Raw genomic sequence first — 16,941 nt, 5'->3', positions numbered from 1 at the left:
GGATCCTTGGGGAAGGGGGGTTCTCACTTTCTCTCTCTGTGCGAGTGTGTATGTTCAAGTGTGTGTGTGTGTGTGTGTGTGTATCTGGCAAGTGCATGCACCCTATGGCAAAAACCTTAAAAAAGTTTTTTCACCTTAACTAATAAATATTCTATAGGATGAAATTTCCATATTTCCCCCCTTACACTCTCGACCACCCAGTGCTTCTCTGAAAAGCCATACAGTGTTTGCCGGAGCCTTCCATGTCAGCCCGGTGCCACTCCCACCAAAGAGAAATGAAGGAGAAAAACTGACGGCATTCCAGAGGCACAGCTTGCTTTGACTGCCTCAGGCTTAGTAGTGAGATACTAAGATGGTAAGAAGTGAAGAGCTGAGGTGTTTGCCCCAGGGTATTATCTGGAATCAGAAAAATGCTGAGACAGTGTTTGTCTCCAGCAAACCTGCTCATCCCAACTGCCCTTTGCAGTTCACCAAACGCTTTAAGGAGAGGGTTAGTCATCTTGCCAAATGCTTTAAGCGTCTCCTGAGAAAATCTGCTCTTGTTTTGATAGATGTACTGAAAAAATTGTTCTCCTACTTATCTATTCCATAGTATTACCTCAGGAAAAAGAGTAACCAGGACCAGCAGATGGTGTAATGGTTATATCACTGGACTCCCACATAGTTGACTGTGGTTCAAGTCCTGGATGTGGCAGCTTAAAACTCACACAGGACACATGTGCATGCATGCCTCCCCCACAAAAAAAAAAAAAAAGGAAGAGAGTAACAAAACCAGAAAGTAAGCCCTTAGAAGCCAAATCTTAACCCACGATTTGTTATTGTTACCAAAACCAAAAACAAACTAGGTTTGTGGTAGACAGTTAGTGAGCCATGAGCGGGCAGCCCTAAGAGAAAAGCGAAAGGCTCACCTAGCCCTGGGTGCCAGGAGGGCAAGGTAATTTGCCATATTCCTTCCTTAAGGCTTGAGGGAAGCATACAGGGATAGTTCATAGATTTTTCTCTTATCAAAAGGACCCAAGCAAGCATTTTGGTCATTAAGGCGATAGACTAATTGGGCAATCTAATTGGGGCAACCTGACTTGCACTGGGCGTACGCAATTAGGTGATCAAATTCCTCACTTTACCTGTGAGGAAGGTGCGCAGGTGCAGGAGAGAACATGTGGATTCAAATTTAAAGGAAGGACAAGGCAGCGTAAGGGGGCCGCCCACTAATGAATAATCATCACCTCTAGTAATAAAAGTAACAATTAACCAGTATCGAGCTCAGTTGCCACTTGGCAATCCACCCACCCAACAACCTTTTTGGGTGTACTTTTTTTCTTTCCTTAATTTTCTTTCTATTAAACCTTCTTTTCTATCTACTTTATTCGTGGTTGTGGTTTCATTTTGCGCCTAGGGACAGATCTCTAATTTTAGTGATCTGGACCCAAAGAACCAAGGATTTTACAATGCAGCTCAACACTTTTCCATCCGGTAACAGGTTCACTTGCCCAGTGCCACAAAACCAAAAATGGGACCCTGGAGTTATGGTTGAAGAAAGTACACACACATGCCTGATGGGTTTTTCAGGCTGCTGGGGTCAGGATTCAGAGGCGGTCATCCGTGTGGGATCCAGCTCCCTTAACCACTAGACCATGGGTGAGTCCCACAGTCATGCTCTTTTTTTTAATTTTCTTTTTCTTTTCCTCTCATATGTGCTCCCAGAGAGAGAAAGAAAGTGAGAAATCACCCTCAAGGGGGATGGCCACACTGCAATCCCTTTTCTTCCAGTCTCCTTTCAGAATTTTGGGCTCATACACACACACACAGTGTGATGTTCAGGCCACCAGGTCTGGGACTCGAACTGTGCAATGGGCTTAACCTCCATGCCACCTGCTGGCTCCAGTCATGCACTTTTAAGGACTGTACAAAGGGTAAAGGTTTCAGGCAACATGGTCAGCTCAGTGACTGGTTCAAGAGAGCATAACCATCCCATAGGATTTCTTGATTAGTGCCATCCTAAGTAACTCGGTTCTACTCTTGGAGGGGACAATTTTCAAGTTTCCTAGTGCCGTCCAGTCTGGGGTCGGTATGTCCTCTTTCAGGAATTCCCATCTGTGTGTCCTCTATCCTAAAGAACACCTCAAGTTGAGTTACAATCTTTTATTTTCTTTCAAGTGGTTTGATTTTTTAGACCCTTATGGCCCTGACTAATGGCCAGTGTTACATAGCCACCATAGCCATCCTTTAATGGCTAGCATCAACAATGATTCACTATTTATTTAACCTAGTTCCTATTAGCTTGCAATTTGGGGGGAAATTCTATTTCTTCTCTCAATAGAAAAGCAGCAAGTGAGGACCAGGTTCTTTGTACCTTTTCTCCTTCTCCTCCTCCTCTTCTTCTTCTTCCTCCTCCTCCTCCTCCTCCTCCTCCTTCTTTTTAGATAGAGATTTTTGCTATAGGGCATGTGTGCTTGCCAGAGAGACAGAGAGACAGAAAGCAAGAAATCACCCCCTGGGAAGATGGCCATACCGCAATCCCCTCTCCTTCATTCTCCTCTCCGGATCTTGGTCATACATGCACATGCACCTGGCATGAGTTTTAAGCCACCATGTCTGGGTCTGGAACCGTGGTCAACTATGTGAGAGTCCAGCAACCAGCAATGTAACTATTATGGCATCTGCAAGGACCAGGCTCTTTTATAGGGTCCCTGTTCAGTTTCACCATCAGTGTGCTACTTGGATGTGTAAGATCTGTGACCTCTGCCACACTGCCAAGGATGCATTTTAATATTCTTTCACTGCATTCAATTCTCTCACATTATAAACTAGGTTTCCTTATGTCTTTTTCCAGATGGGAAAACTAAGGCTCAGATAATAACGAACGGATAGGGAAGCTGAAACCAAGCTCCAAACCATTCTACACTACAGTCAGACTGTCAGCAGCTGTATTATTACACACAGTAGATCTTGTGCACCAGGAAGACAGGAATTTTCCTGGTAAGTAGAAATAACAGTAACCCCTTAGGTTTAACAGGGCATACAAATCCATTTATTGATTCAGTTTTCCCCTATATATTAGTATCTTGAATATAGAATATGCAAAGTATTGGTAGGATTAATGAATTTCATCTCTCCCTATCCTACAAAATGATCTAGCCCCAAACCTCCATTTTGAGTAAACTTTACTGTCCTGAGATAGAATTAATAAAACCTGCCTCTCAAAATATTTTGAGAATCAAAAGAAAAATATGTATGTGCCGGGGGCATATCAACACTGGGAAGGCATCCAGCTGAGTGTAACACAGCCATTCCCTTTACAGAACCTAAAATGCAAATCTCTGCCATTTTATTCCGACAGAGGTAACCTTTTCTATTCATGTTATCCACTCCCCACCACCTGAGGTTTTAGTGTAATTCTACCCCTAATAGTAACCTGCAGTGCTACATCTGTCTACTTTACTGCTGCTAACAATAATAGTTACTACTTACTGAAAATCCCTCAATAATAGTTAACATACACAGTTTCTAATTCTTCCATCACAGCGTTGTGAGGATTTTATTTTGCAGGTGATAAACATTAAGGCTCAGAGAGTTTAAGAAATTTGTCCAACATAACACTCTATCAATGGAAAAACTATCACTCAAATCCAGTCTTTTGGTCTCCACTGAAATATACCACTACATACAAATATCACGGTTTACCTTTAGAACAATCAAAATCTCAAGAGGAGAATGGAAGAGAAGGGATTGCAGTGTGGCCATCCTCCCTCAGGGGTGCTTTCTCACTTTCCCTCTCACTGTCTCTCTGGCAAGCACACAGACCCTATAGCAAAAACCTAAAAAAATACAAAACAAATCTGTCCACTTGACCTCAATGCTGTGATAGATGTTTCCAGCAGGGAAACTGTTGTTATAACTGTTTCTGGAATTCAACTTTTGTGTTCCTTTCTGTTTTATTAGCAGAATTAGCATCCAATTTGAGCATTCTTCCAGATATAGACAGTACAGTTATGTTTCCAATGCTTTTGAATTGGAGCATTTATTTTCAAATGAACATGCTGGTTCAAAAAAAATTATGTGTCTATGATAAAGACTCCCAGGATCAATCCCTTTGCCTCAGAATACGAGTGCACTTTTGAAAATCCATTAACATTCTAGCTAGGAGACCAGAATTTTTGTGCTAATTTTTTCAGAAACATTGTATGCATGTAGTATGATGAAAATGTGTGTGTGTGTGTGAATGTATGTGTATAAGCAGGGGTGGTTAAAGTATAAATCTAGAAATCCTGTTATATTTTAGTGCAAATGTATTAGTATATGTTTTTCATGTTCTTTAGCATAACTTTCCTTAAAATTAAATCATGTCAGGATCAGCAGATGGTGGAATGGTTACACCAGTGGACTACTGTGTGGCGCATATGCATGCGTGCCCAAGATCCCAAGAGGAAAATGGAGAAGGGATTGCAGTGTGGCCATTCCCCTAGAAGGTGATTTCTTACTTTCTGTCTCTCTGGCACACACATGCACCCTATAGCAAAAACCCCTCTTTAAAACAAAAGAATTAAATTATGTCACAATATATCATTTGATTTTGTTATTGTATTCCTACTTGTGCAGAAATAACCCAGGTTTCTCCATATATTTTTTGAGTCTTTTACTATACATTACAAATATTTTAGACCAATCACATTTTGTTGTAACATATTTACAAAACAAAAAATATATTACAATAAATATGAATGAAACAGTAAATCTCATCAACAAGCTCAGTCACAACCAGTTATTTAAGAGGAACGCAAACACCCGTGGGTCTGCATATGTTAAGAGTTTTGAGATATAGAAGGGTCCAGAATTATAATGTATCCAGGAAAGAGATGTGGGGGAAACCCCCAAATTTAGTTAAGTAAGATTCTTTCTCACTGCTAATTACATAATGTTTAATGATGTTTTAAACTGTGAACATTGGCGAATTATCCAAACATGATACAAAGCTAATATAATTCTATCATTTCAAAATGTACGAGACATCCACATAATATCCTTTTAATTATTATCGTTGTCTACGGTAGTTCACATAATATCTACAAATATGAGTAAGAAAAAAAACAGGTCACAGAAACATGTCTCACATTCCAATTTTAAATAAGACAAGCACATACTGGATCAAACATTATTTTATAATACGTTAATAAATAACACCTAGTTTGTTACGGTTACCTTGAACAGTTTACAGCTGTATATTTTAAAAAGAGAATATTTTCTGTGGGTTTCACATTGTCAGTAAAAGGTAAAATAAATAATGAACCTTTGTAACCAAAGTTAAAAAAAAAAAAATAGAGAGAAAGAGAGATCAATCTATGTGAACCTAAAGGATTTTTGACATGCTGCTTTTCTGGTACGATTTGCCACGAAGAAATTAAAACAAACAAAAATGATTGTCTTTTAAAAACAACTCTGAAAGCTTTTCACAATATTGAGCAGGAACTTTTTAAGATTAACATGAATTTTTTTTTTTGCCCATCTGCATTGCATATATATGTAAATATACTGCACACTGTGTATGTGCAAACCAAAAGAAATCTACTTAACATCACAGGAGAGCAAACTGCTTACCCCTCAAAAATCAGAACCAGCCAAAACGCTGAACTGAAGTCCAACCAGTTTGAGACCAGGAAGGGTTTCATTCTTTTTGCTTTCGCAGATGTCCCTATGTGAATGTTCTTCTGTGGACTCTTTTAAAACAAATGACACTGTAATCATCCAAGGGGTCCAGGTTCTCCAGGTGGGGAGAGAGATCTGGTTCCGCAAAGCAAATACTGACACACCATCTGATCTGGCCCAAAGGTGAGCACAGCCTTGCCACTGGAACTGACGAGTATTCAGTGTTGTCTTCTATTCTCTTACCACAACTGCTCACAAACCTGAAGAGCTTTCTAGGTATTGGTCCTGATAAATTGTGACTGGGCCAAATACTTTAGAATCTGTTTCCAGCTAAAACCATTTTCTAGATTAAGCAAAAAAAAAAAAAAAAAAAAGCAAACAAACAAACAAAAACATTAAACCTTATGGCAAAATTAGAAGTTTCAAATCAGATTTAGAGTTGTTGTTATGGTATTCGGATATTTTTCTTTAACCAACCACAGTTTTCAAAAAGGAAAAAAAAAAAGTAGCAGCCCAATGCCCTGACCGGGAATAAAGATTTATACCTTTCCCAATCCCTATTTTCTTTCACTCATTTTTAGCTTATCCAGGAATAGTTGTGATAATCACTGGATTGCAGTACAATTATTTTTCACAACGCAAGTTTTTTTTTTTTTTTTTAATATTTGTTAGTTGTTTTGACCAATAGACATATACAGTGTTAGGCTAAAGACCGCAGGAAATTTTCATTAAAAGAAAAAATAATAATTGGAAATTCTGTTCCTAAATTCTGTGTAAAGTCATTGCTCCAATGATACCTTTCCAAGAAAATCTAAAGACCATTATGCAAAACTACCATGTCATCCTATTATCATAACTTTACCTCATTAACCCTATTCCCAGACAATGAGATGGATGTTGTGCCTTCACCTTTGGTGGCCTCTTATTTTCCATTTCTCCCAGACAAAATGCTGAGAATACTTCCCCAAAGGACAGGCTGGAATGTTGTTAACTCTGCAAGGTCATCACACTGAAAGTTCCTTTCCTGCTTGGGACCTTTTATGGTGAGGACTTAGAGGAACCAAATGTCCACCTCCCTTATCAATGAAAAAAAAAAAAATCCATGGTTTAACAGTTTTAGTACTGAAAACATGTTACTGGAATTTTTGGTTCATCTGTGAAAACCTTGGAACCGTGACACACACTAAGCATTAGCACAGTCTGCAGCAGAAAGGGAGAGCTCATAGGTTAATACAAGGGCTTTTGGCCTTGGTTTTCAAATTCAGACCAGGCATCATTTAGCTCCATGAAAATCATCTTTGCATATTGTTCATAGGGTTGCCCAGTAGCCTATAGGAAAAAACAAAAACACACATTCAATAGCACAGACCTAACTTTTCCTTATATTAACATTTCTTGCTGCTTATATGCGGGCTCTAAGTACTTAAAATGCTTTCCTTTTAGGTCATTTCTCTGGTCACAGCCTAGTCGACATGATCCTAATACTATGACCGCCCCATAATGCCCTTCCCCTAGAGTACACCTAGAGTATTACTGATCATCAACGAGTAATATCAGAGAGTGTATTGGGTAGCAAAAGAGGCATCTCCATTCTCCAGAAGTATCTACCAAATGACAAAGATTTGGGATAGCCTGTCTCCAATATATATCTATATTTCTAAGCTCTCATCTTCCCCCCTCAAAAAACATACAATTCTTTGAGATCTATAACAACAGAATATAGTTTGTCAGTTTTTGGAGTCCTGTGTCTCTCATTTTTGATTCATTAATTCAACTGTTAATGTCATTTTTCTTTAATTTTTCTATATATATTAGTACCCAAAACTATAGAGAGATGAAAATCAAACACATAGAATTCAAACACATGTTGCCGAGTGACACGTTAATCACAGCTTTTTGTCATATGCCTGGGATAATCCACAGGACACTAAGATGACTGGTTCTGTCTGAGATGTTTCTGTGTATTATGATGGCTTCAATTGAGCTATGAAAAAGTTGAAGTTTCTGTGAATGCAGAACATTTAAATGCATGGATACTGCAATGAAAACATGAACTGACATCATCAACACAGTGATGAATTTAGTTCTATTTTAAATATTTTGTTGATACTTAAGAATTTTGCCAACTACAATCGAAAGCTTTTCCACTACAATCCTGGTTAAAGACACTAATGGGGGGACCAGCAGATGGCATAATGGTTACGTCACTGGACTCCCACATAGTAGACCATGCTTCGTCCCAGACACGGCATGTGTGCCCAAAATCCAGAGAGGAGAATGGAAGAGAAGATGATTGTGGCAGGGCTATCCCCTGTAAGGAGTGATTTCTCACTTTTGTCTCCCTGTCTCTGTCTCTGGCAAGTATGTATGCCATATAACAAAAATTTCTCAAAAAAAAAAAAAAAAAAAGGACACTGGTGGGGGCCAGCAGGTGGCATGGTGGTTATGGCGCTGGACTCCCACATGGCTGATTGCAGCTTGAGTTCCAGATTTGGCAGCTTAAAAATCATGCCAGGTATGTGTGTACACATGCCCAAAAATCCCAGGAGAAGAATGGAGGAAAAGGAATTGTATCATGGCCATCTTCCCAGGGGGTGATTTCTCACTTGCCCTCTCACTGTTTCTCTCCAGTGAGTGCACATGCACTATGGCAAAAACATTTTGAAAAGAAGAGGAAGAAGAGAAAAAAGAAAAGAAAAAAAGACATTGGTGTGTCTCCAACGGAGAAAAATGAAAAGTTTTCCTCTGTTCAGCTCTTAGCATGTGCTTACTATTCTAAGTCAGGACACAACTTACAGTTGAGTTCTAAAAATTAGTCCATGGTGAATCTTATTCCTCTGTAAATAAAGCCCCTACAATCTATAGTTTCATTTCTTTTTGCCCAGTTCATAAAATACACCTACTTGTTTGAATTTCTGACTTCAGCTCATGAACTTAGTTTTATTAAACAGTGGCCTAATCAACCAGCAAATTGGAAGCATGATACATGCTCATAAAATAATGAAACAAGGCCCAGACAAATGCCATGACAGAGCAGCTTATACTCACTTTATCTGGGTGGACCACCAGGACAGCCTTTCTGTACACCTTCTTCACCTGCTCTGGTGTTACCAGGTCTGCCATGCCAACAGGCTTCCACTTGGTCTCCCCAGCCCATAGCACTGTGTGCATCGTGGAGAGAAGGGCTCTGATATTTCTCTCTTTGCCTTCAATCCATTCCAGGATCTGTAAACACAGGCAGATTAAGAAAAGCAAATGCTTTCTAGTCCAGAAGGTTTCCACAAGGACACTGGAGACATCCGAATACTTGGGACGTCCCCAGTACTCCAAGCTGTTTCCACTGCCTGGAATGTTTTTCTACTTCCATCTCTTGCCCTGTCTTTCTGTTTTACTCTGTTTTTAAAATTATTAAATTTGATTTTATTCATTGTCATTATTTTATTTATTTTTATTTTTTATTGAAGTTGACCAGAGAGAATCAGAGAGAGAAGGAAAGTGGAAAAGCAAGCCGCCAAGTCTAGGACTCGAACTGTGGTCGGCCATGTGGGAGTCCAGCCACCTTAACCACCAAGCCACCTACCAGCCCACTCTTTTGGGTTTACTCTCCATTTGATCTTTTGAAAGCCTGGTCAGGAATTGCACACTGTTAACCTTCAAGAGCTTGAATTTCAGAGCCAGTATAGTGGTTTAGGTGCTGGACTCCCAATGCCCAACCATGGAAGTCACCAGTCCCAGACCTGGTGGCTAGCTTCTCACTTTCCCTTTCTCTCTCTGTGTGTTCAACTTAAAAATAATAGTGATAATAACAAATAAAATAATCCTTAAAAGAAAAAAAGTTTGAATTCCTTCCTTGCTAGTCCCCCAGGCTACTCCCTCTTTTTTTTTTTTTTTAAGAGAGTTTGTTTTTTGTTTTTTGGGGTTTTTGTTTGTTTGTTTTTGTTTGTTTTGTTTTGTTTTGTTTTTGCTATAGAGTGTGTTTACTTGCTGCTTGCTAGAAAGACAGAGAAAGAGAGAGAGAGAGTGCAAAATCACCCCTTTGGGGGATGGCCATGCCACAGTCCCTTCCCCTTCTTTCTCCTCTCTGGATTTTGGGCACACACGCACACATGCCTGGCATGAGTTGTAAGCTGCCGGCTATGTGGGAGTCCAGTGACGTAACCATTATGCCACGTGCTGGTCCCCAGGCTACTCACTCCTAACATATAAACTCCATGAAAGCACACACTGCCTGCATATTATTGCCTGCACTAAGTACTATCTCTTAAAAAAAAAAAAAAAGCCAAACTTCTCTGGCTACTCTACTTTAAACATGCTTCTATGAGAATACGTGCTACAGTTTATTGTAATTGTCTGTATGTTTTTTCCTAACATTAGACAGAGCTCTTTGAGGAAAGACTCTATTTTGTTTATATTGCTCTGGAACCGAAGAATATACTTGGTGCAGAACAGAACTCAAAAAGGCTTATTTTAAAGGACCAATAGATGGCGTAATGATTACATCACTGGACTCCCACATGGTCGACAGTGGTTCAGGTACCAGACCCAGAGGCTTTAAACTCACGCCAGGCACGTGTGCATGCCCAAAATCCCAAAAGAAGAATAGACAAGAAGGGATTGTGGCATGGCCATATCCTCAGAGGGTGATCTCTCTCTCTCTCTCTCTCTCTCTCTGTCTCTCTCTTTCTCTCTAGAAAGTACATACACCTTACAGCAAAACTTTCTCTTAATAAAAAAAAAGGCTTATTAAATAAATTGATCCATTTAGACATTTATTGAAACTATGAATGTTTATAGTTTAAATCTTTACAATGTTAAACTTTTTGGCCTGAAAGGACCTCCGTACTCTTTTTTGAGTTCCATAAGGAAACACTTGGGCAATGAATCACATGAAGCCCACTCTTTAAACTCTTCAAACTGTACTCATGCAGGAAACATCAAGCTGTAACCAATCTAATTATTTCTCTACCTCATCCCCTCTCTTCTCTTTTTTGTACCTCACTGTCTCTTTTCTTGTGCATAAATGTAACCCCACCACCACAAGGCTCTCTGGAGTTCCTTGGAAGTCATTCTGGGGTTGCATGATTTGAATCAATTCTCCTCAATTAAATTCTGCTAAATAGGGACCAGCAGTTGGTATAATGGCTACATCGCTGGACTCCCATGTAGTCGACCACGGTTTGAATCCCAGACCCAGTGGCTTAAACTCATGCCGGGTGCATGTGCATATGTGCCCGAAATCCCGAGAGGAGAATGGAGGAGAAGGGATTGTGGTGTGGCCATACCGCTGCGGGGGGTGATTTCTCGCTTTCTGTCTCTCTGTTTCTCTCTGTCTTTCTGGCAAGCACACGTGCCCTATAGCAAAAAAACTCTCCAAAAATAAAACATGAAGAGAGAGAGAGAAAGAAAGAAATTCTGATAAATAAAATTGTCTGAAGTTTTTATTTTAACAACAGTTTGAGCAAATGAGGTGATTAAGTTAGCTGAAGAAATTACAATATTTGAGCACTTGGCACCTAACAGGAGTTCAATGAGTGTTGTTGGAGGAATGGTTTAGTCTCTCAGTTAATTATGGTTCCCAAACAGTTAAACCCCCTATACCAATTAGATAACTAAACATAGTTTCAATAAAATAAACAACTTTCTGTTAGTGAAAACTCAGAATCTGTCTAGTGAGTAAAGGTCATCGAAGTGGTCCACAGAGTTTTTGTGCAATGTATGTGAAGCAAGCAGCAAATGAAAACATTGTACTAGAAAAAGAGTCAGAGAAATGACACGTCTACAACAGTCAAATCTGTCATGAAATTATGGAGACAAATAGGCATATACATTTTCAAAATGTGTTTTAGACAGGTTAGATATTCTTCTTTTAGTTTGTTATCATGTCATTATACTCAATACTTTTTTACACAGGAATTCAACCTCTCCATCTGGGAAGAGCATTATAATTCTCTTGGTCTTGATAAACTCTTCCACAGTCTCACACCACACATCAACACAACCACCCTCTGTGTCCAGGCTAATCTGCATCTACCAGTCTGTACAACATTCTCATTTAAGAAAGGCATGTTCAGGTCCTCCTATACAAAATAACAGAGTCAGATTTGCTGACTTGCAAAGTTTAGGGAGAAAAAAAATGCAGAAACTTTCTTTGTCTTTCAAATCAAATCTACACAGACCTTCAGAATAGAAACAGAATAAATTAGAACCATTCTAGTTTAAAATGGAAGAAGTAAATGGGAAAGCCCAGATCCACCCCTCCCCTCAACCTTCTCTCTCCTACTTGCCTCGCTTCCAGGTTCAACATCACAGGGTTTGGTAATTCTCATGCATAAATATTTCCCTTTCTACCAACAGAGAAAATATCCTGAGGCTTCTGGTCAACCTGGACTATGGAAGTTCTTGAGGCACAAAGAGAAATTATAAATAATGCATCTTACCACCAATTTCTAATGATTTGTCTTCAGACTGTGAATATCACATGAATAATAAAATCACATCTTAAAGAGTGCCACTGGATGGGATCAGCAGATGGTGTAATGGCTATGTTGCTGGACTCCCATGTAGTCAACTGCAGTACGAGTCCTGGACCCGGTAGCTTAAACTCACGCCAGGCACGTGTGCGTGCATGCCCAAGATCCAGAGAGGAGAATAGAAGAGAAGGTACTTCGTAGTGGCCATCCCCCCCGGGGGTGATTTTTTGCTTTCTGTCTGTCTCTCTGTGTAAGAGAGTACATGCACCCTATAGCAAAAACCTCTCAAAAAGAAGAGTGCCACTGGTCATTTGAAAAGGTAAACAAGGAAAAACAAGTATTACTAAATCATGGAATAAAATTTAGTTACTAAGGAAATTAAACAGTATGTTTAAAAGCTACATTGCTATTAAAGGGCATAGCTGTACTCACGTCACAGCTTCAAGGACCAATGGAAATACTGCAGTTGCCAGAAATCTGACATGGTGCTTTATATGGTTGCTATGGTCTAAATGTTTACATCCCCACAGAAGTCACACACTGAAATTCTAACCCACGAGGTGATGTTTTGGAAGATGGGGGCCTTTGGGAAGTGATTAGACCATAAGAGCAAAGCCCTAATGAGTGGGATTAGTACCCATATAAAGGAGGCCTGGGAGAGATCCTTCTCGTCTTCGCAGGTGAGGAAAGTGAAAAAGGACCACCTTACCAGACATTAAATATGCTGGCCTCTAGAACAGTGAGAAACACACTTCTGTTGTTTATCAGCTACCCATTTATAGAATTTTAATATACTAGCCCAAACGGACAATAAATAGATTAGTCTCATGTTGGCTCCATATGCATGACTTTGTCACATGACCTTGTCATGTAGGATATGAGAGGGGCTTACCTTTAATTTCTCAGGATCCATTTCCTTAGCCATCTCCTCCTTTCTCATTTCAGCTATTGTTCGAGGGCCCTTTTTGTCCTTGTGAGCATTGAAACCTTGACTAGAGAGTAGATCTTCAAAGTCAGCTGCTTTTTGTTTTCCTTCTGCAATATAATTTTTGAAAATCATTAGTTTTTATTTTTAAAATACATCATTATCTCACAGCACGTGAAGGCTCCAAGGTGCTTTTGCAAACATTAAGCCCCTTAACCCTCACAGCTTTGAGATCCATCCACCCTTTCACTCCCATCCACTCAACAATCAACACTTATTTAGCCCTACTTGCGCCAAGCACTATGTTAGGTGCTAACGATACTGTGACAAATAAGACACAGTCCCTGCCGTCCATCTGGTTCGAGTCTAGAAAGAGGCAGACACGTGAGCCAGCAGTCACAGAGTGGCATCGATGTTAGGAGCACAGTAAGCCCAAGGTGCCCCGGGTATAGTGTTGGGGGTGGGGTCCCCAACTACTGGAATTGTCTTCTATCTCCTTCAGATACACAAACCCAGGCAGTAGGACTCACAGACAGGTCACTCTAAAGGTGGGACCCCTATCATCATACTTACCCAGATTAGCTGATCCTTTTCCACGTTCAGCCTGAGCCCCAGGCATGGCTGAGAAGCTCACATTGTAGTTGGGTCGGTTCTGGGGAGATGAGTGTGGCATGCCGGGCTGTGGCTTAGACTGTGACTGCTGCCAGTTGTAGCCACCTCCCTGCTGCCACCCTCCACCCATAGGCTGGGGAGATGCTTTCTGTGGCGAGCTGAGAGGCGGAAACCCTCCACCCAACCCAGTTGGTGTGGTGGGTTTGCTGGCGAATGAAGAACTACCTACAGAACGAAAGGGAGAGAAAAGGAAGGCTGTTTTGAGTGTTTTCTAACTCTTGAGTCTTGATATAATGTTTGCAATGATTTCAATGGAAAATGCCCTAACTGAGAGCATAATTAATCTTCCTAACACGTAAAGAAATGGCAGACATAGAATATTATTTCTTTAATCCCCACAGTGACATTTTTAAGTGTACAGTGATAACCTCATCTTTTTCTTCAGATGGACAAACTATACACAGCTCAGAGTAGTTAAGGAGTTTTCTCAAAGTTATACACAACTGGGACGCAAATCCAGATCTCTGACTCTAAGCTGTAAGGGGCTGGCTCCTTCCACTGCACCATCCTCCTCACCCTTCCACTTTCTAGGCAGATTCTATTTCTTCACTGCATTAAAAACTACCAAGTAATAAGAACTGGGAATAAAACTAAGTTCACTCAGTAAGATGTTACTTAAACTTCAGTCATCAGGCTTAATCATTGTATAATACAAGCATGGTTAGAATCCTAGAGTAAATAAAGATGTTTCAAAGTTTCACAAGAAGGTTCAGTTTTACATTATTTGCATTTCACTGCAAGAGAGCAAAACTGCCATCCCCCTGACAACTTTGAACAGAACAGAGAATCTTATTCAAACTTTTAAAAATGATGTTACTGGGGAACCAGCAGTTAGCGTAATGGCTATGTCGCTGGACTCCCACGTAGTCGACCGCAGCTTGCGTCCTGGACCCGGTGGCTTAAAACTCACGCTGGGCACGTGTGCGTGCGTGCCCAAGATCCCGAGAGGAGAATGGAGGAGAAGGGATTGCGGTGTGACCATTCCCCCTGGTGGGTGATTTCTCTCTTTCTGTCTCTAATGTCTCTCTCTGTCTGTCTGGCGAGTGCATGCGCCCTATAGCAAAAATCTCTCCAAAAAAAAAAAAAATGATGTTACTGGGGCCAGCAAGTGGTGTGGTGATTACAACAGCTAGACTCCCATATGGCCGACCATGGTTCAAGTCCCAGATGTGGTAGCTTGAAAAGCATGCTGGGTGCATGTGAATTTATGCCCAAAATTCTGAGAGGAGAATGGAGAAGGGCTTGCGGTGTGGCTGTCCACATTTGGGGAGTGATTTCTCACTTTCCCTCTTTCTGTCTCTCTCTTCTCCAGCAAGTGCATGTGCCCTATGGCAAAACCTAAAAAAGGTGGGGGGGGAAGGTGTTACTTTGTGCCAGGAAATTAAATAGAATCCTGATTCTCTAATCTCCAATCTTTTAAGCACTCACTGCATACATGCTAGGCTGTTCCCAAAGCATAAAGACCGTTGTATTTAAACAGGCAAAATGAGAATCAGAAATGTAGTGATCTCCTAGAGTCTTTTCATGCCATGAGCTCAAAATAACAAGGATTAAAAAAAAATCTAACTTTTATATAGCTCTTTAGAGTTTACAAAATACATTTCTGTACATTACTACGTTGGATTTACATGACTTCCTTAAGAGAGAAGTAGTATTACTGGCTCCACTTTGAAGCTGGGAAAACTAAGACTCAGCGATATTTACTGACATGTTCATAATCACACAGGGAGTTCATGGAGTTGGGACTTGACCATATGCATCCCAACTCCAAACGTCATGCTCATTTGCTGTGTCCCTGACGTCTCATTGCTCCACACATCTCTGAGTCTTTCACTACAATTTCTCTCCTACAGTTTCTTCTTTCTATAGATACTCCTCCTCTTTTCTGATTCAGGGACGCTTCTTTCCTTCTCCACGCAAAATGTTTTATTATGGCCATTGAACCTGGAGTCCATGTGAGTTTGAATCTCGGGTTTATCACTCTGGTATGCATGTATTCATTCATTCATACAATGATTCATCAGTATTTGCAGAACATCTGCTATGTGCCAGGTACTATGCCGACACCAGCAATACAGCAATAAGCAAGATATAGAACATCTTTACTTTTTGAAATCTTCACCCCTTTGCACCTCATTTTCCTAAGAGGATATTTACTTTTCGAAATCTTCACCCCTTTGCACCTCATTTTCCTAAATGGTGAAATTTAAACTCTAACTATATCACAGGTCTACTGTAAAGACACAACAACTACCAGGGTCCATTGCAGCCCCCGAATTAAGCAAACTAAGAGGCATTACACGTCATAAAATAGTGCAAGCTCATATGCCATGCACACACCTGGTATCATAAGGGGTCCATAACTATTTGGCAGAAGCAGAAGGTAATGACAAGGCTGTACGGAAGCTTGACATCATGTTTTTCAACCTATAACTCACAGCAGGAAGCCTTTTTTCTCGTGCCCTTGGGCCCTCCTGTCAATAGCACATCAACATATACCTAAGGCTGGCTATACCTTCTGCACTGAGGTTTCACTTTATATTTTAAAGGTGCTTACTTTGTTCTAAATGTCTATGTCTATTATGTTAAGATTCAGTAAATAGAGAAAAGCCTAAAGAACAAAAATGAAAACCTTTCCATATTCATACCACACTCTCATCTATTCTTACATTTATGGAACATTACTGATTCTCTTCTACATGCCCTGCTACAGATCCAGCAGTGAAAAGGCAGGTGCTGACCTGCTCTCCTGGGGCCCATCAGCACTGCAGGACTTTCTGATGTCTCTCCCTCCAGAATATTTTCTGCACATGCTCAGCAATTGTAATTACTAATGCTAGTGAAGCAGAGAACTGACAGAAATACAAAGCCGTGCTAAACCCGGAGGCCACTGCTATCCTATTAAAATCTAAAGCAAGGCTGTGGTTCTCAGTCTTGACCGTGCATTAGAATTACCTGGGGAGCTTTTTTTTTTTTCAGTGTTTTTCATTTTGTGTCACCCCAAGAGTGGACATTTCACATTTAATTAAGGTTTCTCTCTTTCTCTCTCCTGCTATGTTATAAGCTCCAAAGAGCCAAAATGGTATCGGCCTTGATTATTTGTTAGATCCTGAATATTTGGCATGTGGCAGTTACTCTAAAATACCTCCTGAGAGTTAAGGCTTTAGGGTCAAAAACCGTTGCCTAGGTGAGCTGATGTGATATGTCTTTTCCATCTGCAGCTTCACCAGC

At 40.4% G+C, this 16,941-nt stretch overlaps 1 protein-coding gene across 5 annotated transcripts in view; it reads right to left on the bottom strand.

The window, feature by feature from the left end:
* Positions 1-4,621: 4,621 nt before the first annotated feature.
* DNAJC6 (DnaJ heat shock protein family (Hsp40) member C6) overlaps positions 4,622-16,941 on the bottom strand; it is a 184,729-nt gene continuing 172,409 nt past the window's right edge. For all 5 annotated transcript variants that reach the window (XM_006147541.3, XM_006147539.2, XM_006147540.3 and 2 more), the window contains 4 exons: positions 13,612-13,875; positions 13,006-13,148; positions 8,692-8,868; positions 4,622-6,972 (listed from right to left, as the gene is read on the bottom strand). In XM_006147541.3, the coding sequence (XP_006147603.1) occupies positions 6,871-6,972; positions 8,692-8,868; positions 13,006-13,148; positions 13,612-13,875 (686 nt within the window). In that variant the 3' untranslated portion in view covers positions 4,622-6,870. The remainder of the gene's footprint in view (positions 6,973-8,691; positions 8,869-13,005; positions 13,149-13,611; positions 13,876-16,941) is intronic.

This window comes from Tupaia chinensis, unplaced genomic scaffold (assembly GCF_000334495.1).
Source record: "Tupaia chinensis unplaced genomic scaffold, TupChi_1.0 Scaffold000215_1, whole genome shotgun sequence".
Classification (NCBI taxonomy): Eukaryota; Metazoa; Chordata; class Mammalia; order Scandentia; family Tupaiidae; genus Tupaia; species Tupaia belangeri.
This window is presented reverse-complemented; position numbering and strand designations above follow the sequence as displayed.